Here is a 23,738-nt window from a genome sequence, read left to right as displayed (position 1 = left end):
TAGAACTTTGGTTACATATATATATGAAAGCATTCACATTTTTATTGAAAAGTAAACATGCAAACATGCATTATACTTCTGCCACAAGCATAATTATAATCAACTGTATTTACTTATTTGCTCAATGTTGAGATTTAGTTTTACAGCTCACATGAGCTTGCACTTGTAAATGAAAGTATGTGACAGAAAGCATCCTTGATATCATGCTGTTATCTGTGAACCATCTTTCTTCCTACTTTGTGGTCCACACTGGACTTTCAGAAACATCCAAGCTGAAATTTTGCCATACGCTTACTCCTTATTGAATGCAACTCATTTTGATGCAAATAAATACTATGGAGAAACAAAACCTTGGTGAAGCTATTTCTGCAATGACTTCATACTCCACTCTCTATCAACAAAAATTTATGAACCAGTAAGTATCCGATAAGAAAATTTCTTCAAATGTGCCTGAAAACATAGCTTTTAATAAACACCAGATTTTTAACACTGCATATGCTTTCGCTGCTACTCTTTACAAGTTGTGATAGGTGAATAAATTCATGCAGAACTAGAGCACAGGTACATCCATGTAAACATGTGGTACATCCATTAAACAAAAGCAGGTGTTGGTAGTAGGTAAAGAAATATAAACCAAAAGCACTGTGAGAAGGGCTTTCACCATTAGCCTATTCATTCTTTCATGAAACTAGACCTGCTAAGGCAGATCGTCCTCTAGAAGGGTACGATAACATGTTTTGTATTATTGACATAAATATTAAAGTACGAAATACTACCAGCAATTCCTGCCAAATTTGAGTTACGGAGATGAGCAGACTAACTAAAATGACCACTTAATTTACTCATTTCCAGAAGAAGAAAGGGTCAGTCCAAGAAGCATTGATGTGTCGCCAAAAAGTAATTTCAGAGTCACAGGACTACTAATCCATGGGAATTTAAGTACAAATGAATACAGAAGTAAGTACCTATGACTTGGATAGTCAAATGCAACAGAACTGTAAATCACACTTTGCATGTTTAGGCACAAAATTGTCAAAGAAAAACTGAAATTCTATTTAAAGTTACACTATGAAGAGATATACAAGCATCTATTAAAAAATAGTTTTACCTTGTTCCTCCTCCATCAATAGCAAGGACTCGAATTCCCCAGCCTTTCACAGGGTCTGTATATCCAATTATTGCTAAAGTCTCTCTAACAGCAGCCTGAAGACTTTCGTCATTTGCTTGTCTCAGTCGAAGTAGGCATGGGATTACTTTTTCCTATATTTATGATAGAAGATCTTTGTATTTTATCAAAATGCTTATACCAAAGGAATTCACACTCATATTCACTAGTTTCACATTTTAGAATTAAAATAGTATACGAGTTACAGAAAAACTTCTTTAAGCCTGTATTTATCCATCTCTGTATCTAACAAGGGGAAGAAATGACTCCAATATTATTTTGTACACCCCTTTTTGTTAAAAATAACCAGCTCTCACATCTCAACAATCAAGCTGAGATTAAAATCCTTCTAATAACTATAAAAGCTAAGTTCACTGATATTTTAGTTTTTTAATTATTTAACCAGCAGTTTAGTTTTGTGGACATTAACGTCACACTTCCCAAATAGAAACTCAAGTATTGAGCACATGAAGTACAGCTAAAAGCACAGATTTTAATGAATAAATACCACACTGTTTTCAAGTAGAAAGTGCCTTCAAAGTATGTTAATATCAAAACAAAACAAAACTTAAAATTCTCCACACTGACTGATCTTTAGATTTAGAATTATTATCACAAAGATATCAAAAGATTATAATCAAGATGGGAGTAGGAAGTGCACTCCCAAAATATTTCTTAACTATTCATGTGCACATCTGACCTGTTCCCAGCCAGGATAAATTGCCTGGCCTGAACTCCATCCAGCAGTTTTACAGTCCATGTCACCCAACTGTCATATCTTGTGGAAAAACACATGGAACTGACAAACACCTGATTGGGCTAGAACAGCCTACCACCCACCTCCTGTCCTCACTGCACGCAGGAAAGAACGAACAGAACTAGATTACGTAAACTTCTTTGATTTCTACACTCCACTCCTGTCCTTTCTTTGAAGGGAGCATGCAAAGAAGCATCAAAACTGTTACACATATGTAAATCAACCATACAGTACATTCCCATCTGGTCAATTGCGAAAGAGAACACAGTGTACGACCTTCATCTACCACTAGAATAAGCTATATTCTCTACCCACATGACAATGCTGTATGCTTCTAAATTAAACATAGCAATCTTAACAGCCTTCGGCTAGACTACCGATAGTTTGCATAATGAATCTGCTTGAACCAGCTAAATAAAAAGCTAAAAGATATTAACACCGTAATCTTTACAAGAAGAAAATATGCCTAGCCCACAAAAGCACAGAAGAAAGTTTGATGTCATTTTATAAGAATATCTCTGTCAGATATTTATTGCTCATTTAAGCATAAAGATTATTTGCACCTTAATTGCAACTCCTCTGCTCTCTGGAAATTCCAGAAGATGATAAGTCAGTTCTTCAACCCTGCTGATACAGATTCTTCGATTAGAGGATCTTCTTAGGGCTTGAACTAAAGCTCGAGTCCTGTTATCAATACTCACTCGCGCAATGATCTAAAACAGATAAGAGTTATACAAAGGACATAGAGCTACTCTAAGATACGTATACAATTTGTCAAGACTAATTCCAAAATGTTATTTAAAGATTTCACAGAAGTCCTGGACAGCATGTTGTACAAGGATTTCTTAAACAGAAGCAGGCCCTGTTTACCAGGAAATAAATAAAGAATTCTCAGAGCAACCAGACACCAAACAAACTGGTGTCAGGATTTCTAACTGGGAGAATTTTCAGGGCAACTCCAAAGTGATTGGACCACGAAAGAGTATGATGTTACTGTCACTACAACCAAAAAAAACAGCTAGAGCTACAATGTATGTAAATATGAACTATATATATATACACACATGTAAATATACACATCTATACTGACACATGCTTACATAAAACACATGCATAGAAATAATATATATATGTATATGTAAAAACAGTAAACAAAGACTTGCCTTTTCTCTCTGAATTGACAGATGCTTTTCCCTGTCTTCTGCAGTCTTACTCTCTTTTGCTTTGTCTTCCTCATCCTTCTCAGACCCTTCTTGCTCTATCTGTTTACTCTTTTCTGGTGCAGCAACTTTTGTTTCCGACCTCAGCTTGGGCACCAACCCACCAATGTAACTGTCTACAAAAGCTTGTATGCTGTTACTGGGATAGGAAAGAAAGTTTGCAATACTTTTCTTAGTGGAAACTGGAAGAGCAGTACTTGTCTTTTCAGCATCCTGAGTCTCTGTCTCAGGAGCTAAAGTAGCTGCTGAAGTCACTGTCTTTTCTTCAGTAATTACAGTATTTTCTGATGAACCAAGCTTATTTGTCACTTCACTTTTAGAGTCCTGTAACAAAGCATTCCTCTTTTTCTCTTGATCCATTACGGAATTATTACTGAAGTACCAATTGATATGGTCAGCTACAAAGTTGTAAGTCTCTCCAAAATTCGTAGATAGGTAGCTTATGTGGAAAAGGTGGGTTTTAGAGGCTGAATCTTCTGGAGTATCTTGATTAGCGCCACTCGATTTTTTTAACATAGACTCCAAGCTTTCATTTGCATCAGTGCATTTCCCAGAAGCTAGGCCTCTGTTGCAATCCTCCTGAGTTCTGGCATCTGAAACTTGTTTACCATTTTCCAGACTGGCACTGAGGTTATTTTCATCTGCATTACTTTTAGTTGTTTTTCCTAGAGCACCTGAGTGTGACTTTAACCGAGCTATCCGGGACACCAGTTCACTGTGAGTGCCAGACACTGCCTTTGAAACAGACTCTATAGTATTCTTAATTCGTGACATGCGACTGTTCACTTTTGTAAGTCCTTTGGAAGAAGAAGTCAACAGTTTAGAAACTCTGTAATATAAGAAGTCATGGCTGTAAATGTGCTTGTTATACCAAAACGTCCGGCTTCTGGCCCATTTACACTGAGGCTCGCTTGTATGGAAAACTCTAAGATGAACATCATGATTTATCCTCCAGAAGACTTTAGGTCTATACAAACTCAGGTATTTGTTTCTTTGCTTCCACCAAAGACTTTTTGGGTTAATCACAAAGAACAAATATGTATCTAGAGACAAATGAACTGTCATTACTTATAAATAGTTACACCTTTCCTACGTTGCTTGTCTACTTCATTCCAGAAAACATATTTCAATAAATAAGTCCCATATCATGGTGTTACCTGAAAAAAAAAAAAAAACAAAAACAGAAACCAAACAATGAAAACCCCAAACCAGCAACAAGTTATACTCAAATCTCAGAGTTGTTTAAAGTAGGTACAGCTTATTCATTGCTCCAGTAAAGAAAGACAAACATTCAAATTACGTAATCTTGTTGCGATACTGAGTGCTAAGGGCATTCGGCAGCGACATCCCAACTATTTAATTTTAACATGATTTTCCTAAAAGGCCCATTCTTGTTCATTTTGAGGAATCATGGAATTACTAAGGTTGGAAAAGACCTTCAAGATGCGACAGCTGTCAAAATCACTTAGTAGCATATAGCAAACTGCTTGCTGGTCCTCCCAGTAAGCAAAAAGCTGTACCTCCTGCTAAAACCACTTAGTGGCATATAGAAAACTGCTCGACAGCCCTCCCAACAAGTTGCACCTCCTTGGCACCTTACCTCATACCAAGAGACAGCCTTCCAAGCGGCGATGACATTACACTGCCATGAAGGACTCCTCCGAGGGCAAACAGGCACTGGTTCTCTGCGTGACCCTTTGGTAGAAAACCCCAGTTAGGCTGGACGAGGCCTTTACCCCCCTCAGGCACCTCAAAGCTCCCTGAGGGCCCACACGGCCCCAGCACCCAGGCCCCAGCCCCACACCCCGTTGCCCGCCCCAGCCCGGCGCTCCCTCACCCACCTCGTCCCGAGCTGCTATACACACCCGGGGCGGGCAGCGGGGTTCATTTATTTATTTTTTTTACCCCTCCCCTCCCACCGAGGCCGGACCCGCCGGGCGCCTGCCAGGGCCGCCCCCCCCCCCCCCGCCGGCGGCCCCCACCGCGGCAGCGCAGGCAGCAGCTGGGCCGTAGCACTGCGCATGCGCCGTGCGCAGCCCGCCGGAAGCGGCTGAAGCCAGGGTGGGCGGGGCGGGGCCAGGCGGGGAAAGGGCAAAGCAATGGCAGGGGTGGGGGGATGCTGCGCATGCGCGGGGCGGCGACGTGCGGAGCGGCACGGCCGTCATGGGCGGCGGGGGGCGTCGTGAGGGGAGGGGGTGTTGGAACGGGGCTCTGCCGGGGTTGCCCGAAGTTAACGGCGGTGGCTGGGGAAGGCGATGAATGCCTTGGTGCTTCGTGGACTCCTTGCCCTGGTCGTCATAGAGGCAGCGGTTCTTATTTGGGGTTTGGATTCCAGTCGCCTGCCTCTGGTTTTACTTATCAAAAAGAGTAAAATGAATTTCTTTTCCTGGTGTTTTCTTTCCTCGGGAAAATTTATGTAATTTGTGTGTTATAGTTGCTGGCAACATCAAAGAGATCGAACTTCATCCCATCATCCTTCAGCTCTTGAATGTTGGATGAATCACAGAATATCCCAAGTTGGAAGGGACCCAGAAGGATCACCGAGTCCAGTTCCTAGCTCCACACAGGACCACCCAAAAATCAGACCCTATGTCTGAGCGCGCTGTCCAAACGCTTCTTGAACTCCAGCAGGCTCAGTGCTGTGACCACTGCCCTGGGCAGTCTGTCCTAATGCCCGACCACCCTCTGGGTGCAGAACCTTTCACTAACCCCCAGCCTGACCCTCCCCTGTCCCAGCTCCATGCCATTTCCTCGGGTCCTGTCGCTGTCCCCAGAGAGCAGAGCTCAGTGCTTTGTTCCTAGGGGTATATAGCTTTCTGAATAATTTGTAGTTCCTTTTTTGCCCCTTCTCAGATTTTTGATTCTTAAGATTACCAGGGCAGAACACAGAGGCAGTTCTCTCAAAGCACTCCCTCAGTGAAGTGCTCGGTGGCTCTGAGAGCTGCTTGCTGTCCAGGATCCCCATGGGATGCACACCAGCGTGTCACACCCAGTTGCTCAGATCTTCTCTCCGAGGCCTTCTGCAGGTTGCTGCTTTCTGGACTGTGTCAGCCTTCTGCAGGTGTGGCCTGCGCTCCCTGTCCATAGATGAATACCTATCTGTTTGTATTATTTAGTGATGGCCTACTGCTGGCAAATGTTTTTGGTACTCGTGGGCTATTCTTCAGTTTGTTTTCTGTTTTCACTATATATGGTAAGGGTTGTTTTTAAACCAAATAGAATCATAGAATTATCTAGGTTGGAAAAGACTTAAAAGGTCATTGAGTCCAACTCTCAGCCTGGCCTACTGAGTCCCATCACTACACCATGTCCCTCAGCACTACATCCATCCATCCAAGGATGGGGGCTCCACCACTTCCCTGGGCAGCCTGTTTCAGTGCTTGACCACCCTCTCTATGAAGACATTCTTCCTGATACCCAATCTAAACCTCCCCTGGTACAACTTGAGACTGTTTGCTTGCATTCTAACACTTGTCACCTGAGAAAAGAGACTGACACCCTCCTTGCTGCAGCCTGCTTTCAGGTAGTTGTAACGCAGGTAGCAGGCAGCCCATTGTTTTATGAGTTTCTTTACGTAAAGGCTACTTACTTCTATGAGAACAACACAGTACTGGTAGATTTTAGGCTATGGTACAGGAGTAGTTTCTTTGCCAGGGGTGTTAGGCTAAGCAGCTTCCCCTGCTGCACCTGCACTTCTGCATGCTCCAGGAATCCTCCTTGTTTGGCTGCCTGGTGATCTGGGGTGGATCTTGTCATATGGCTTAAGAAGCAGTTGCCCATCTAAAGCAACAATCTGAGCTGGCATTTAGTAGGATAAATTACATTCTTACATTACAGCAACAAAGAGTTAGGCAAAACAAGACCAACAACTTCATTAAGAAGGAAGTTTGGCCACAGGCTGCCCATGCATATCCTGCCTTTCTTTGACTGGCAAACTATGTGGTGAATAATGCGGTCCCTCTTATCTTTACATAGCTCTTCCCTGAACAGTCACCTTTCTCTCATAAAAGTCTTTGTAAAATTCCATTCTGTGCTTGCTCAGGTGTTCATTTTACCACAGAGATATGTACAACATGCATTTACCACAGAGATATATACAACATGTATATACCACTGAGATTCATACCTCTCCTAAGGAAAAGAATCAGGGATTTCACATTTCAAGTCTAATTGCAAACCCAGACGTTCTTGCCACACAGGTCTCCCCGAGGATGGCTGGACCTGTCTGATCTGACATGTTCAGAGGTGATTCATCAGGTTTGCAAAGCAACCACACAAATCAGCAAAAGAACTAAGAAAACGCTAGACAAAAAGGTATACATTCATGTATTCCCAGGCATGAATTCTGCATCCACACCTTCTCAAACATTTTGACAGTTTAGTCTTTTCTTTGCTGTGGAGGTGACCTTAAGGAGAAATGATTTCAATTCATTTATCTAAAAGATAGACAACTCCACTAGGCTAATTTTGTGAGTTCTCCTAATAGTTAAAGGAGAGTTGATTCATCCCATTTGACTAACTGCCTGCTTTTTAGGTAAGAAAGGTGAATCTATCTGAGGCACTCAGAAGGTGGCTATCTCCAATTACAGTACTTTTCATATAATATGTAAATGAACACATTTATCACATTTTGAGATGTATTTTAATTTTAATAGGATGTACATTAGCTATTTCAAAATTATTTTTGCTTCAATACTTTCTATGAAAAGCCTCAAAGAAGGATTTCTTGTGATTATCAAAATTTTCTTTGCTGATCTCTGTTAGATTTTTACCCAGCTTAGGCTTTGTCAGAATGGTCACTTAAAATGTGACAGTCTCCAGTTTAGGATAATACTGAAAGTAGTTTGATTTTAATGAGTGCTGTTCCTGTAACTTAATTAAAGGCTTTCAAAATGTTTTCTCAATGTACATGGTCATGCATGTTTTTGTAGGTAAGATGCAAACTGTAAACCAAATTATAACTCAAAAAATGTGAGATTGGTAAATCTTACTGCTTTAATGAAAGAGGAATTGTTATTTGGTGTATGTGATTTCTGGCATTTCAAAGCCAGACTATCATCTCCATACTGTCCCCATTTATAACTACGCTATACTTTTCAATTTCAATAGTTATTTCTAGCATTCACAATTATATGTGTATCTTGGACTGCTGCTTGTGAAGAAAGTCATCATGCATTGCATTATGAGGCAGTTGGATAAAAATTGGATATTTACCAGAAGTAATTGTTCCAAAATTTGTCTTTCTAGGGTTCTCTCTTCTGATCTATGATATATGGAAGTTTTCTGTTTCCTTACAGTCTCTTTCACTATAAAAGGTGGAACAGATACACTGAAATTAATAAATTTTGGAATTCCTTACAAAATTAATTTTACTCTTCACAGCTATTTAACAGGCATTTACATAGGTAACCTGAGACTATGTCTCAAGGATATAAAGTGTCTGATTTTTACCCTTGATGGAGCTTTCCCTCTCCTTCTTCCTCTCCCTCTCTCTCTCCCTCTTCCTCTCCCTCTCCCTCTTCCTCTTCCTCTCCCTCTCTCTCTCTCTCTCCCTCTCCCTCTCTTCCATCTTCACCTATCTCCCTCCTCCAGTGCTGCACTTCTTTCTTATTCTGAACAGGGTGAAGCTTCACTGGACCATTGGGTCGACTCTTAACTCTTGGACTGACTTCTCAACTCTGTGACGCTCCACACCCTGTGGCATGGATCAGCATCGAAAGTGAGACTCTGTCCATTACTTTGGACCGCTTTCTGGGCCCACTTCTGGTGGTGATCAGTCTCTTCTGAGATTAGCTTTCTCAATTTGACCTTTGAGGCTGGTATAATCTTGATGTCCTTTCTGGGATCTGTTTGATGCATTTGGTACTGATTATTTTATGCATATATATATATATATATATGTATGATTTGTCGTAAGTACTTTTTTGGTAAGTGTAACATACCATAAGTGTAGGTTATAGTGTATAGTATAACTGTGCTGTTACAATATAGATAAATGTGTAATCCACAAGTATATTCACTGCCATAGTATTACTGACAAGTTTGTTGAACCTATACTAACATATATTTCCTGCTTTATTAGTGATTTTACTACCTCTAATTGCCTCTACCCCCCAAATGTTGCTACTGTTAATCAGTGCTGTAATCTTAATATTTAGCACACATATTTGTTAATATCTGCAATAGCTTATTATCTATATATAAATATTGACCTTGCTAATCATAACATACTTGCTAATGGTGATTTGTGGTGATCTACAATAAATAGAAATTTTTAGAATATAAAACCTCTGTGTCTTTGTGTATTACAGAATCCTACAAAAGGATGTTACAATCTCCATACATCTGCAGGCCAAGTAACCCTATAGAGTGTGACACTATTTCAGTTTCAGAGAGCAGTGACTCCATCTTAGCTGAATTAAACCTGAACAGAACAACTTCCAGGGGTAAGATACTAATTCTGAGAACATATTTTTGCATATATTTATGTACACTTTCACTGTACATTTGATATAAAGGTATTATTATAAGTATGTATGCCATTTGAGCATATACAGACTATTTTTTTTAATCGCCCTATTGATTATGGATGGCATCCTGGAAACACAGCACAATCATCTGGAAGACACTCAAACAAACAGAAAAAAAAATATCCCAAGGATTTCAAAGCACTAGGACAAATTAACATAAATTGTTAGAGTAGTATTCTGCTAGTATCCAAAATAATTGCTTAAATTTAACATCTTCAATTAAGCCTTAGGAAAAATTCTGTTTTCTGTTTTCATCAATGTAGCATGACAGGCAGAAGCTGTGTAGTGCTCCCGTTTTTCAGCTTTTCTAAATGCAGAACACAGGCATTCTGCTTTTAAACACTAGATGGCAGACAAAATCGAGAAAACATTTCATTTTTTTTGGTGATACAATGTTGAAAAAATAATTTGCAACTTGAATGAGCATACGATGAAAGTTCTCAAAATAAGAAAAGTGAAGACTATTGGACACAGACACTTATGAAAGCTTGGACGCTTCCTGCAGCCTTTCATTTGGATATATATATATATATATATTTCACAAATTCTGCAAAAAATCAAGTGGAACATTTCTACATTATTTTCTTATTGCTTTTTTATCTCAGTTACATTCAATGTTTTTCTCTTGTCAAAGAATGACTAAAAAAATTCTTGAACCCTTAAGAAGGCTTAAACAACTCAAAAAGAAGAGAAACTTTCAGAGACAACTGACCCTGCCCGGTGGTCTCGTGGTTGTGTAATTGCCTTCAGTTTATTCAAAAAGGAGGAAATATAAAACCTTATATAAAACTTAGTATTTTTAATCTTACATCAATTTTCTAAACTAAATAGGCTGCTTTGCTCCTTATTGAACCTCAGAAAGTAATACAGAAGTAATAATTATTAAGGAGGCAGCTCAATTTCATGGAAATTGCTGTACTAAATATTATGTCATTGGTTCACCTATCAAGGAAGGATGTATGTAAGCCTTTTCATGCTGAAAATAGCACTGAACCTATTATCTTGCATCACCTGGGCAAATATTCTATTTAGAATAGTGTTAGACTAGATATTGTCAATGACCTTATTCCTTTTCCTTTTCTCCTATTCCTGCTGTTTCTCCTCTCCGTACCCAGGGATCTTCATTTTCGTACCCCATTTAAAGGAACTGGATGAATCCCAGTGTGTTCCTTGAAGGTGTAGTTGTAAGACACCTTTAGAATTACAGGCTCTGCATTTTCAGTGGGTAAAGATACCAGACTCTTGCGGGGAGTTAAGACTCTAGATTATAGTCTGGATATAGGATTTCAACTATGCCTCCTCCTGTTCATTTTTTTACTTTGCTACTTCCAAGCAGTTTCCTGCTTCCCACACAATATAAGGAGTTTGGATCGCTAAATCAGGGTTTGTGATTATATTGGTATATAAATTTCTTTATAGCTCGTTTTTATTTCCTGTGTCTCTACGGCTCATAGTCAATGGTCTCTGGCCTTGACCAGAGCTTTTGTGCATTCTAGAAATCAAGCCGCTAAAAATAAGAATGTAGTAATCAAATAATTATATTGTAATTATGAATAATGCAGGAGATTACTTAGAATTTGTAATTCAGTCCCAAGCTAGAGGTCATATTACAAATCTTTTCCAGCCCACTGTGATTACTATAATAGTTGCTCTGTTATTTTTCAGCACTCGAGAACTGATAGAAGTGAATTTCATTACTGCAGCATCTGGTTGAGAGATTGTGTAAGTGTCAGACAACACTCTTGGCATGAACGTAAGAGGTCAAAGCACACAGTCTCTTTAGGTATACTGGAATTAATTCACTGTCCTCATTGTTTGCTATTGCTGATTCAGTATTGTCTGAATCAGACAATGAGAAACAGACTCACTGCTATTTACTTTATTTTTAATTCAAACATTGAAAGAAGTCTGATCTTTGCACCAGGCCATGAAGTATTATACTAGGTTCCATCTTAGCATTTCTCCCTTTGTTCAAAAAATCTTTTTATAACTTCTCATGTGTGGAAGAAGTACTTTTTCAGTCTTCTCCAAAACCATTCTATTATTTCTCCGTGTTTTTTTTTTTTTTTTTTTTTTTTTTTTTTAGCTCTGTTGAGAGCCTCAGCAAGGCTCCTGTGGGTATCCATATCTGTCAATTGTTTTCCATAGCACTGGTGGCAGGTGAGCTGGCAGGCCATTTAGTATCTTAATGAAGAATCCAGACTGTCTGGAATGCAGCAAACGAAAAAGATAGGTTTTGGAAGAAGCCTACGTACCTAATTTATAATGATTTATTTATGTCTCAACTTAAAGTAGCCTGATGAAAGTTATCGAAATACTAGTAAAAGCTTAATATTGTACTACTAAACACTATTTATTGAAGGTGCACAAAATTTTACAGCTGCTATGAGAAGAAGGTGTTATTTAGAGAATGATCTACAAGCTGTGGAAAACAAGTCTACCACTGCAATTCAATTACGTGAATTAAACACACCAGTTATAGTCTTCAGGCCAAGTGGGACTCACTCACTGCTGTAACAGCTTTGAAATCAGAAACATGCACAAAGGATGAGGTCAGCACTGTGAATAATAAAGTTTAAAGTTTTTTTGAAACAGGTTAAAAAGTTATTCTCTCGAACATAATGTCCTTAAGGATTAAAAAGAGACACGTAGTAATTTACGTAGTTAGTGTTACTGTTCTGTGACGAGTACCTACAATATATGAGTTACAAGTCTGAGGAGGTCAATACCTATTGTTTGTTCTCTAGCTTTATTGCTCGTGGCAAATTCCTACTGCACTCAGTGTATGAGAGTCTTGGTCCAAAATATTGCCTAAGAGTTATAATACTAATTTGATGTGCTGCAGTCCAACATTTTGAGGATATAAAGGCTTTTTTGTTGTTGTTGCTGTTATGTAGCTTTTAGTCTTACTGAAGTAACCCTTCCTTTAAATACACCATTAGCATTAGCACACTCATCTGAACACAGTTCACAGGTTCACAGAAGATGAAAGGCATCCAAGTTGTGTATAGCTTTTGCACACACACATATATAGGCACACATGTGCACACATGTGCACACAAAACATAGGCATCTGCACAACTAAGAGCCTGGTCCACTTTGAAGGGTTTGAATTTTAATTTCACTATATAAATCAGTTTAGAAGGACAGAATGTTGTCCCATGTTCACTACAATGTTAATTTGAAAATTTAAGGTAGTTTGTAGTATACTTGGATTGAAAATTGATGAGATTTTGGATTGTCCGGACATATTTTATATAGTCTTTTGTCTTTCATAGAAGTTCTGCTTATTGTTCAAAAGTTCTTTTGTCCAAATCAAAGCTTTATTCTTTCCGAGGAATATAGTTATTGACACTATTCATCATTTTGTGTTTTATCCTGTTGTGACAAGCGTTAGTAGCTGCCTGTATTGCATACTTGAATATATACTCTCTGCAATATTGTTTTCAGTATATTTTTCTCTGTCTTTAGTTGGCACCTTTGATTTCTCTGTTGCATTTGAGGCTGCTTTATTTCCATAGTCCCTCTCTAATAACTTTCTGGCTATAGTGAGTGAATCAGTATGCCTGGTCCAAAGAACCTTGTGTGTTATGTAGCTATTAAATTAGTGGTGGTTTTCTTTGTTTGGTTGATTGTTTGTTTTTTGTTTGTTTGTTTTAAAAACAACCCCGAACTGTAGAAGGATGTACCAATACAGCAGCAAAATGGTGTACATAATTTTAGTCCAGTAAATATGACTTACAATGAAGTAGTTTATATGCCAAATCTAGGAATAAACCACGTTTTAATATTGAAAAATATTACCTTGTTCTAAATGCATCCATACTACAGGCTAAATCCTTTAACAGTACTCATGTAATTTTCACTCATCTCATAAGTGAAAGAATCCATGTGCTAGAAATTATACTACTTCCAAAAGGAGTTACTTTTTTTTTTTTTTTTTTTTTTTTTTTTTGCTACTGGTATATGTTTACTCTACTTAATGCATTTCCTAGCATGTATTCTCTATCACTACAACAATTTCAATACAACACTATATGCTAATTCTTTTTATCTCCCCTATAATACTAAGTAAATGTTTCATATACAAATATATTAAGAAGTCAATATTTCTAATATATTCTTGATAACTGAATGTTTCACTGCACACTTGTCTTTTCCGTCCTATGAAGGTATGTTTTTTATATTTAGAGGTCTTAAAAGAAATAGAATCACATCACCACTTAGGAAATCAGTTTTGATTTCTCCAAAATTCTTTGGCAATATAGCCAACTATGCAAAAAATTACTTTTCTTAATTAAAAAATGTTGTTTAGTCTGAAAAGATTTTTTTTTTTTAAGGAGTGAACTTATACCAGCCTATAAATACTTTAAGCGCAGCTACAGAATTGATGGAACAAAATTCTTCTCAATGGTGGCAGATGATGCAACAGCAGCCAACGTGGGAGTCTCTGAATGAGCATTATGAAATAATTCTTCACCAAGAGCACTGGAAGTAGCTTCCCATAGAGGCAGATTTTCTGTACTTAATGGATTTCAAGACTTGACTGAAAACTGTGTCTGACCTGAACGAGTAATAGGGCCACTCAACAGGCAGTTATACTCTGGAGGAAGACCTCAGGATGTCCCTTCCAAACAATATTTCTGTAATTCTGTGATTTTATGATTAAGGTACTCAGACTAGTACAATCAGTATTGTTGCCATTGGAGAAGTTATGGCTGAGATTTGCCTAATCCTACCTTTGAAAATATCTTCTTGAAAAACAAAGTGACTTGAAGTCATTACCCAGCTACAGGTACAGGAAAAAATGCTTACCTGATTTACATCCTATATAGCCTCAGTAAATTAGGATGGATTATGTGACAATACCACCAAATGCTAGAGGAAGGATAAAGAAATAAATTCTTGTTTGAATAATGTTGGAATTTTGCAAATCTCAGAAATAACAAAACAGTGAGCTATATATCATTTCCAAGATAAATTTGAGAACTAATACACTCAGGAAAGTACATAAAAAGATTTTTGAAAGTTAAATAATATTTCCACAGTCCTTACACAATGGTAGGGTAAATCCTATGCTAAATGAATCTTGGGCAATGTCACTAAGGAAACTCAAAGAGCACTCAGCACCTATGTTTAGGCACTGAGCTGAAGGCTTGATATGTATTTCATATGTGATGGGAGTTGAGAGACATAGCTCACATGTAATCCATAGGTCAGAGGAATTAGTTATTCACCTTTACTCAGCACTTTTTATACCATGCCTGGAATACTGCAAACAGTTTTGGGGTCCCAGTACAGGAAAGATGCCGACGAGCTTGAGTGAGCTTGGCGTAGGGCCATGATGTTGGAGTGCTGGAAGATGTAACTTGTTAGGAGAGGCTGAGTGTGCTGGGCTTGTTCTCTGCACAGGGGTGAGGGGAGAGAGGTGATGCTGGCTCCTCTCTTGATCTCAGTAAAGCCCAACAGTAATGGATGTGGTCAAAAAGCTGTTTTAGTAAGGTAGAATAAAAGGGATTACAGGTAGCAAGTAAATCTTAAATCTTAGTCCCTTCAGATGCTGGGAACCCCTCTTCTGTGTGGTGTCAGAGAGACCTTCCCCCAGTACGTTACACACATCCTGTCTGTGAAGTGGTCCCTCCTTTCTTCCATGCCATGGAGCCTCATATTTTGTGTAGCAAATAGTCATATATCTTCTCCTGACAGGCTGGAACATCGTCTGCATCATACCATTCACCACTAAGGCACAGGCTGTAAGTGCAGGGCCCAGTAGAGCACATAAGGAAAGCTTTTCCACAATGACAATTATTAATTGTTTGGAACAGGCTACTCGGGGAGGCTGTGGGGTCTGTGCTCTTGGAGGTTTTCAAGACCTGAGGGAACAAACCCTAAGCGAACTGGTCTGAATTCAGTGTTGACCCTGCTTTGAGCAGGAGGTTGGACAAGAGGCCTGAGAGGCCTTCCAGTCTGAAGGACACACTTCAATCGTGTGATTCTGGAGTTCTAAGCAGACACCTCATTTAAGTGCATTAATCTGTGAGCTGAATCCCTCCCTACCAGCTAGCTGACAAACATTAGATGAGAGCCCATACTGAGAAAATCAGCAGAAGTTAATTAAAATGTGTCTTCCCACACTACTGAAAGTAAATAATTTAGGGAAAGAATTTAACTTGGACAGATATGGTTGGGAATGAAGCAAAGCTGGGCAACAGGAGAAGGAACTATCAGAGTAAAAGAACAGCTAAGACTGCTTAAACATTTTCATCTGTTATTCTGTTTTTCTTTTCTCAGAGAGTTATATTCCCAGAGTGGAATCAATTTCAGTATAACATTATCCTAAATGTCAGCTAGCATGGATGAAAAAACTGGAAAGGGCACAATTATAAAGTTATGAAACCATTAACATATATTGAACTAATTATATGCAAGATGGAGTGGAGTATTACATCACTAGGACAGTTTGTACGAGGAGCACCACCTCCCTTTTTATAAACACGGCAAAGGCCGATGTGTTTCAGTGTGCTTGCCCTTCAGCCCTTATCCACATACTGGGTCTGACACCAACTAAAGCACGTGCTGCCCAGACGGTGCATGCTGTGTCCATGTGCACACCTCTGAAGAGCTGCATGTTCCCAGGGATCTTGTTCTAGGTGTAGGTGATAAAGCACATTTGCTCGAAATACATCCACCCATACACTAATCCCTGTGAAAATCATACAGATTTGATTCTGGTACTATATTCTGGTTAGTCTTTTGATACTACCCCAGAAGTGACACGTGTTTCATACTCTAGTCTTTTTACGTATAATTCCATCACCTTTCAGATCACAATATGTAAATTTATCTTCCATGCCTGGGCTTAGTTCCTGCTTCAGCATGTTCCTGCTTCAATCCACTTAGTCCCAGCACTGCCTGGATGTAGATGTTTACCCTGTCTCCTACTAGAAGAACAAAGATCACACCTGGCTTTTTGTTAACTCATGGAGTGAGGATGCCAGAGTAAATGATTTTGAAGCACACACCTGAAGTTTTGTCTCCATCTGAAGGCAGAGTTGGAGATTAGCCAGCCAGCTCTGCAGCACAGTGTCTGCAACCAGAATAATTGCCAGGGATTCTTGGGCTGTGGCCAACTCAGTTATTCTCCTGGAAGTTACCCAGTGAAGGGAGTGTGAGGGTAAGTGCAAGAACATTTGTTCCCTTACTCTCTTACCATGCTGTTTTCTGCTAATTGGGATGGATTACAGACCGGGGTAGGGGTGGGGTGGAGTTGGGGGTGGGGAATTAAAAAGAAGCAACCTTAGGAATCCACATTTGTTACAAACAGGCTTCCAGTTATGAAAAAATAATAATAAAAAATAAGGTATATTAGATTAAGTTGTTATGTTTCATAGCCTTCGCAACATGGTCATAAAGAAAAGCTGTTGTAGACTCAGGCAGCTGCAGCAGTGTTCAGATAAATCTGGGATAAGGATTCTAATAGCTGCTGTCAGTGGCAAAGTTTACCGAAGCTGTTCTGCTTGTCTCTTGTCTGCTTTCATACTCTTACTCTTGCTTGAGATATTAACATCAGTCCTGTGCTAGGATGGAAGGGTCAAAGAGACGGAGAGAAAAGGGATCTCACTGCTCTTATAAACCTTTGTAGATCAGCATCCTGTTTATGAATTTTGCCCTACCCCTGCCTGTTGATACGTGAACACATTCAGTTTCAAGATGTCTATTCATCTTTCAGCTGCTTTTATAACATAGTCATGATCACAAAGATAAATCAGTATAGATGTATAGCGTACTATACATGCAGTGTGTATACTTTTAACCTTATCAGTTTCCTCTTCAGAAGAACTTCAAATTACCAGTCCCCTGACCTTATCCAAAAGGATATGAGTGCTCTAGCTTCAGACAAGGTTGCGAACCAATATGAGTTATCTTTCATATTGAATTAATTCCTTTTATTAAATCCATCTTTTTGTGATTAAGAGGACAGACTGAGGGAGAACAAATGAAATTAAATCAAAATTGTTATTCTTATCTGCCACTACCAATATGCAAAAGTTACACTGGAAGATCGAAGAACAATGAAATTCTTGTGGTCATGATATGACTTACTACACAAAGATAAAAAGGATCAGATAGTGAAAAATGACCTCTCAGCCTCTAGCACTAGTAGTATAGAGACCCTAAGAAACTGTTTCCTTGTACAGACCTTTTCCTCAGTTGGATTTCCCACTGAATTTTCACTTATTTTCTTTTAAATTCTCAGTAGACTCAAAGTCCCATTAAAAGTAATTTATTTCACGTGTTATTTTTCATTTTGCTGAGAAAAAAAACAACGAAAAAAAAACCATCCAAGCCTTGACCCCCTTCTCGAAAAAAAAAGATTATTTTTAAGGCAGTTAATTTTTTTTTTATTTTTTTTTTCCCTCACAATAAGGTGACTTAGGTACTCCCCCCTCCAAAAGGAAAAAAAAGTTATGGAAAAATGTATCTCTTTGTCTGTGCTGTGTTTAGGATGTGGTCTTGCCCCAGGAGCCCAGAGAAGTGCAGTTATGATGCATCTGAGCTCAGGGGCCCAACTTTCCGTCTACGTCCAAACATTCCTTCTGATTAAGCTGAAGCACACACTCCTGGGTTGCGTAAAAAATATCCGAGCGAACTCTCATGAGTAATATCATTTGAGCATGATTTTGGCCGCAGCTATTTACAAGTTCGGCTTTTGACTGAAGTGAGTAATTTAATTATGTCGAGCCTGTGAAGTTCTCCTTTTATTTATGTATTTCACCCAATTGTGTGGCTTGCATTGCTATTGGCTCGGGTCCCTGCAGCCTACCAGATGACTCCGCAGTTACATAAGGCTCGACTCGGAGCCTATATAAAGCCTTTTTGCACTCCAGCAAAGAGGCAGAATTTTATCGAGACACGGGTCCAGTGCTTTGGTTCGCACAAGCAGGAAAAGATTCGCTCAAAGATATCCTGAAACCTGAACCTGTGCTGGTTTATTCGCCAGCCAGCACTTCACAGCTGTCAACCTGAGTCGCAAGTAGCAGCTACTGTGAGTAGCTTCCGTGCACTATGAAGAATTTTTCATTTCCTATGCAGGATAGCACACATCAGACTGAAAGTCCTTCTACTCACAGATTCCTGAGTTTGACAAATAAGTCAGATCCTGTTGGAAGACCAGAAAGAGATGAGCAATTAGCTCAAGTAGAGATTGCTGTACTGGGGGTGATATTTCTGACAGCGTCTGTGGGCAATTTTATTCTCATCCTGGTGCTGTGGAGAAGAAGAAAGAAGCTCTCTAGGATGTATGTATTCATGCTTCACCTCAGCATAGCTGACTTAGTGGTAGCCTTTTTTCAAGTACTGCCTCAGCTTATATGGGATATTACAGATGTTTTCATAGGGCCAGATTTCTTGTGCAGAATTATCAAGTATCTGCAATTGCTGGGCATGTTTGCCTCCACTTACATGATAGTGGTCATGACAGTGGACAGATATCAAGCAGTTTGCTACCCTATGGTCACTTTCCAAAAGAAGAGAGCTCTGTGGAACATTCCCATTTGCACCAGCTGGTCTATATCCTTGATTCTTAGCCTACCACAGGTATTTATCTTTTCTAAGACTGAAATATCTCCAGGTATCTTTGAATGTTGGGCTGAATTTATTCAGCCGTGGGGCCCTAGGGCATACGTGACTTGGATTTTTGTAGTTATATTCTTCATTCCCTCAGCTGTCCTTATCACATGCCAGGTTAAGATTTGCAAAATAATCAAAAGAAATATATATGTGAAAAAACAGAATGAATACGAAGTAACAAATCAGAAGCAAGTCCTGCCATCCCGAGCAAGCAGTGTGAACTGTATTTCAAAGGCTATGATCAAGACTGTAAAAATGACAGTGGTAACAGTTGTTGCATATGTTCTCTGCTGGTCACCTTTCTTCATTGCACAGCTGTGGTCTGTGTGGTTCCCAAGTGTCATTACTGAAGGTAAGATACTCTCCATCCTCATTAATAACTTCATAGCAGGCTAGCACATAACTTTATATGTGGACTTTGTTTTTGTGTAAAAGTTATCTGTGATCATTTGTCTATGATTAAAAATAAATTACTGTATCGTTTATCTACTGTATTTAATTAGATACAGAGAACTTCATATATTATGTGATAAAAACATCATGTAAGTAAGGGTGTGTGTGTTTTGAGTGGTGAATGATTCTGTGATTAACAAACAGCACAGTGAAAGTAATGCTTTGGCAAGGATTCAGTTCAGACTTTTGGAGGTTTCAGATATTATAGCAGCAGTATTTGGGGCTCTTGAGATGAAAAGAAATGGTTAATTATTCAATGTAATAAAATAAATATTTCTTATTTAACATATAGAACAGTGGTGTTCTAAGAAATCTGATTTTTTTTTGAATATTGAAATCATGTTGATGAGTATCTGTAGTACACTATAAGACAATTAAAAGTCATGAAACAGCTCTTTATAAAGAATAATATTTTTTTTTTTTAAAAAAAAGCCTAGTAGATGTATCAAAGAGTACCATGCTGGAAGCAAGATTAATCATGTCAAACATACTTGCCTCTTTGTGGAAGGCAGGCTCTCTGTGGATGAGTTTATTTAAGTTCACCTATTGAAAACTTAAATATATTAGCCCTAAAATATATAAATAATAGCTCTGTCTGATAAAAAAATCTGATCTTTGTTTTAAGAATTCTTTGTATCAGTGTGAATTTGAGTATTACTCTGCATATATTTATATCAATATCTGTGTTTGTCTGTGTCTGTATAGCAGGTTAGTAATTACTTTCAAATGTAATGCAGCTACATAGAAAAAGAGCTGTATAGAACTATATTTAACTCTGAAATGCATACAATACAGTATGCTTTATACCTTAGACTGTTACAAATGGCATTAAAAATATGGGATTTTCCCAGTATCACTGTAACATTAATATATGAGCAAGTACACCATAAAGCAGCAGATTGTGAAAATGTTACTTACTTGTATGAATGCTTTATTTACTCTGCTATCCCTTTAACTACTCCATTCCAGGTTCGGCATTCACAATTATCATGCTTCTTGGCAATTTAAATAGTTGTACCAACCCGTGGATTTACATGTATTTTTGTGGCCACATCCCATATTGCACAAATAAACAGCTCGAGAACACCTCAGCTCAAGAAGAGTCGGTGATCACAGGAAGCATTCATCTTGTAGACAGAGACCCTGAGGAAAACATTACTTCTGCATAAACGTTGAATGTTTTTTCTTGTTCTGTTACATTTGCCATGTTTGCAGGACATATCAATATTTTACCATCGTATCTTGTTTTGTGGATAAGGAAGCTGGAAAATTGCCTTTTGTTGTATAAATACATTTTTTTCTGCAGTTCTGTAGCATATGCAGAAGTTTCTGTGTTGTGCAAACTTGAATCAATACTTCCATCACCACTGTGTTATCAAAATGAATTCTTGTAAAGACTGGCAAAGATACATAAAGTATCTCAGATATTTCATGTCATAAACTACTTCTGTGATTCTGGGTTTCTAAGTAGCAATTTTCTATAACTTAACCCAACAAATTGAGACATAGTTGGAAAGGAATCTGACATAATTAGACTGGAATATGTTTTTAAATTGAATTGTTTGTGATTCTAGGGGACAGCTTGACAAATCTAGAGAAATAAGCAGAAAGTCTTTTATTTATTTATTTTTTCTCCAGCTGTAATTAATACCTGTTAACTCCTTATATACTTGTATAAAATTCTGAGCAGCTTACTGTCCTTTTATAAACAAGAATTCAGTTTCCTTGTGACACTGACTACCTACTTCGGTGTCTGGTGCTGTTGTGAATCACAGAAGGTCAGCAGCACAGTGATGTTCCAGGTTTGTGGCTCCCTATTACAAAGCCATCAACATGGGATTTAATCTCCCATGCATTTCTTGATGTGCAAGCAGTTAACTGAAACTCTCCACACTTATACACATGTATACATGCCTTAAATAAAAATAAGCACTAGGAGTGTATACTCCCATTTGGCATTCTGCGTATTTTTATGCAGGTTGTATTCAGACCTATTTGTTCTGGCATGTGATTTATTGTCAGAATGTGCTCAGAACCCCTTCAGGTTCAAATTCAATCATTTCACCTTTATGGTAAAAATAAATCTGCATATCTTTATTTCAAAATGCCATTTGCTTGCTAGCATGTGGGTGTTTTATGCAGGTAGCTATTTATTCCCCTCCCAGTGTCTACAATCTAATCATAGCAGAATGGAAGGAATATTAGCAAGGCTCTTTCAGGTGAGACCAGAGCTGCATTCACAGAGATTCTTGGTGATGCTTGCGTATCATCTGCCCACATTGTATCAATGCTATATCAGTGCTATTCACACATCATTTTTATGACTGCTAGCAATCTCAATCTTGTATTTAAATGGAAAAGCAAAAGATTTTTTTAATAGCCTTTAAGTTGTACTCAAAGTAATAATGAGTAAATACTGATTGAATTGTGAGAAGCAGCAATGCATAATAATAGTTACACTTCAGGTTAATTTTTGCTGATATGATTGAATATCCTCTCATTTCTATTTCCCACATAGTTAGGACAGAAATGGGTACTCCTGTTCTTTAGGGTGGAAAAAGCTGGTGTCCAGATGGCTAGAAAAGTCTCCAGCAAGAAGAAAGAGAAAGAGGCTGGGTGAAGATAGTGCCAGAGCCAGACAGGAATGGGATGAATCCGTATAAAGACTCTAATATAATTGCAATTTTTATTTTTTAACCATTTTCCACCCTGTCTTTAATTAATGTTTACTAATTCTACCCCTCAACGTGTTCCCAGTTAGAGCAATTACCAAACTTGTGACAATTTCCTTATTTGAGGTACAAAGGTCCAAAATGTAATCTGTACTACTGACGGGATATTTGTTGTATTAAACCATTCACTTTCTAAGACTTTATTTCAAATTAGCTCTCAGTTAGGTTGTCCCTCTTGACTTAATCCAGTGGTTAAAGGATTTTTTTTTTTAATTTTTTTCCTGCTTCCTCCAATTACAGTTAATTATATAGTAAAACAAGCAGTGTTATAGTAAAGTGTAAATAGAAATGCTTCAAGGAATGACCTATGTCCTAGTTCTACTGAATCTGCAGTAAAACACATTGAAAGTCTCAAAAGGTTTATATTTTCATGGAAAACAGGTATTCAGATTACGTTCAAATAGCCATCCAGACCCAGAACTGACATAAGTCACAGTACTGTCTGCAGACTGCCATGGAGCCATTTCAGTTTACACCAGCTAATCTGGTCTCTCAGAGTAAAAAAATGTTACTTCTGCTGCTTACATTTCTGTGTTGCTCATATAGTTGTTATTGGATTTATAAATAATTTCGTAGAGCTTGATTTCTCAAATAACTAGCTCAATGTGTCCTATAAAACTCTTAGAGCAATATTAGACGTCAATATTTCAGATATCTTGATCATGTACTGAATGAAATGCCACAAATTCTTTAAAACAATCAATGAAGGATTGCTGTCTGTAATGTTCAAAACAATGATATTTTAGGCCCTCAAATGTTTTATTTTTCATTTTTTTTTTTCATCATAACCCCCCCTCCCCGAAGGATCAGTCTACCTGTTAGGAAGAAAAATAAAGGTTATCATACCACAGTGTCAAACTACAGGATATGAACAATTCTACATTTATTCCGTCACAATGTATTTGAACAGCAGTTATTCTGCTTATTTATTTATGTATTTATTTATAGCAAAGTGGATTGGGTTGCATTTTCCAGATCCTGATCATCATCCACTCTTTGCTTGTTCATCTATACTTGGGGAAAGATAAACTAAAATGAACTCTGCAAGGGAGAACCCCTCTGAAGACCCAGGCTTCCCCAATGGCTTGCCCTGCCTGCCCCAAGGGCATCACTGCACCCTGACTGATAGACCGATAGCTTTTTTTTTTTTTTTTTTTTTTTTTCCCTGATTAAGTTCTTTACAGGTCTTCCTTTACATTTTAAAGAAGAAGTTTAAAGATATTTTTTTTTTCTTTTGCAAATTTGGCGATT

The 23,738-nt window shown here is 38.3% G+C and overlaps 2 protein-coding genes across 5 annotated transcripts in view; one reads left to right on the top strand and one right to left on the bottom strand.

Annotated features, from left to right (window-relative positions):
* Window positions 1-5,106, bottom strand: part of PNPLA8 (patatin like phospholipase domain containing 8) — a 36,762-nt gene extending 31,656 nt beyond the window's left edge. Inside the window, exons 1-5 of one of the 4 annotated variants that reach the window (XM_035333283.1) lie at window positions 4,980-5,106; window positions 4,743-4,837; window positions 3,086-4,299; window positions 2,486-2,635; window positions 1,109-1,260 (exon numbers count right to left, since the gene is read on the bottom strand). In XM_035333283.1, the coding sequence (XP_035189174.1) occupies window positions 1,109-1,260; window positions 2,486-2,635; window positions 3,086-4,207 (1,424 nt within the window). In that variant the 5' untranslated portion in view covers window positions 4,208-4,299; window positions 4,743-4,837; window positions 4,980-5,106. Of the gene's footprint in view, window positions 1-1,108; window positions 1,261-2,485; window positions 2,636-3,085; window positions 4,300-4,742; window positions 4,901-4,979 lie in introns of those variants that run through there. The other 3 variants (XM_035333291.1, XM_035333299.1, XM_035333274.1) reach the window with 3 other exon arrangements.
* A 13,484-nt stretch (window positions 5,107-18,590) lies between these two features.
* LOC118175508 (arg8-vasotocin receptor-like) lies at window positions 18,591-21,838 on the top strand. The gene is made up of 2 exons (XM_035341823.1): window positions 18,591-19,654; window positions 20,725-21,838. Exons 1-2 carry the CDS (start codon window positions 18,739-18,741, stop codon window positions 20,922-20,924), a joined length of 1,116 nt encoding a protein of 371 aa, XP_035197714.1. The 5' UTR covers window positions 18,591-18,738; the 3' UTR covers window positions 20,925-21,838.
* The last annotated feature ends 1,900 nt before the right edge of the window (window positions 21,839-23,738 follow it).

The sequence above is a fragment of the Oxyura jamaicensis genome, chromosome 1 (assembly GCF_011077185.1).
Source record: "Oxyura jamaicensis isolate SHBP4307 breed ruddy duck chromosome 1, BPBGC_Ojam_1.0, whole genome shotgun sequence".
Lineage (NCBI taxonomy): Eukaryota > Metazoa > Chordata > Aves > Anseriformes > Anatidae > Oxyura > Oxyura jamaicensis.
Note: the sequence above shows the minus strand (reverse complement) of the source record. Positions and strands in the feature narration are given on the sequence as shown.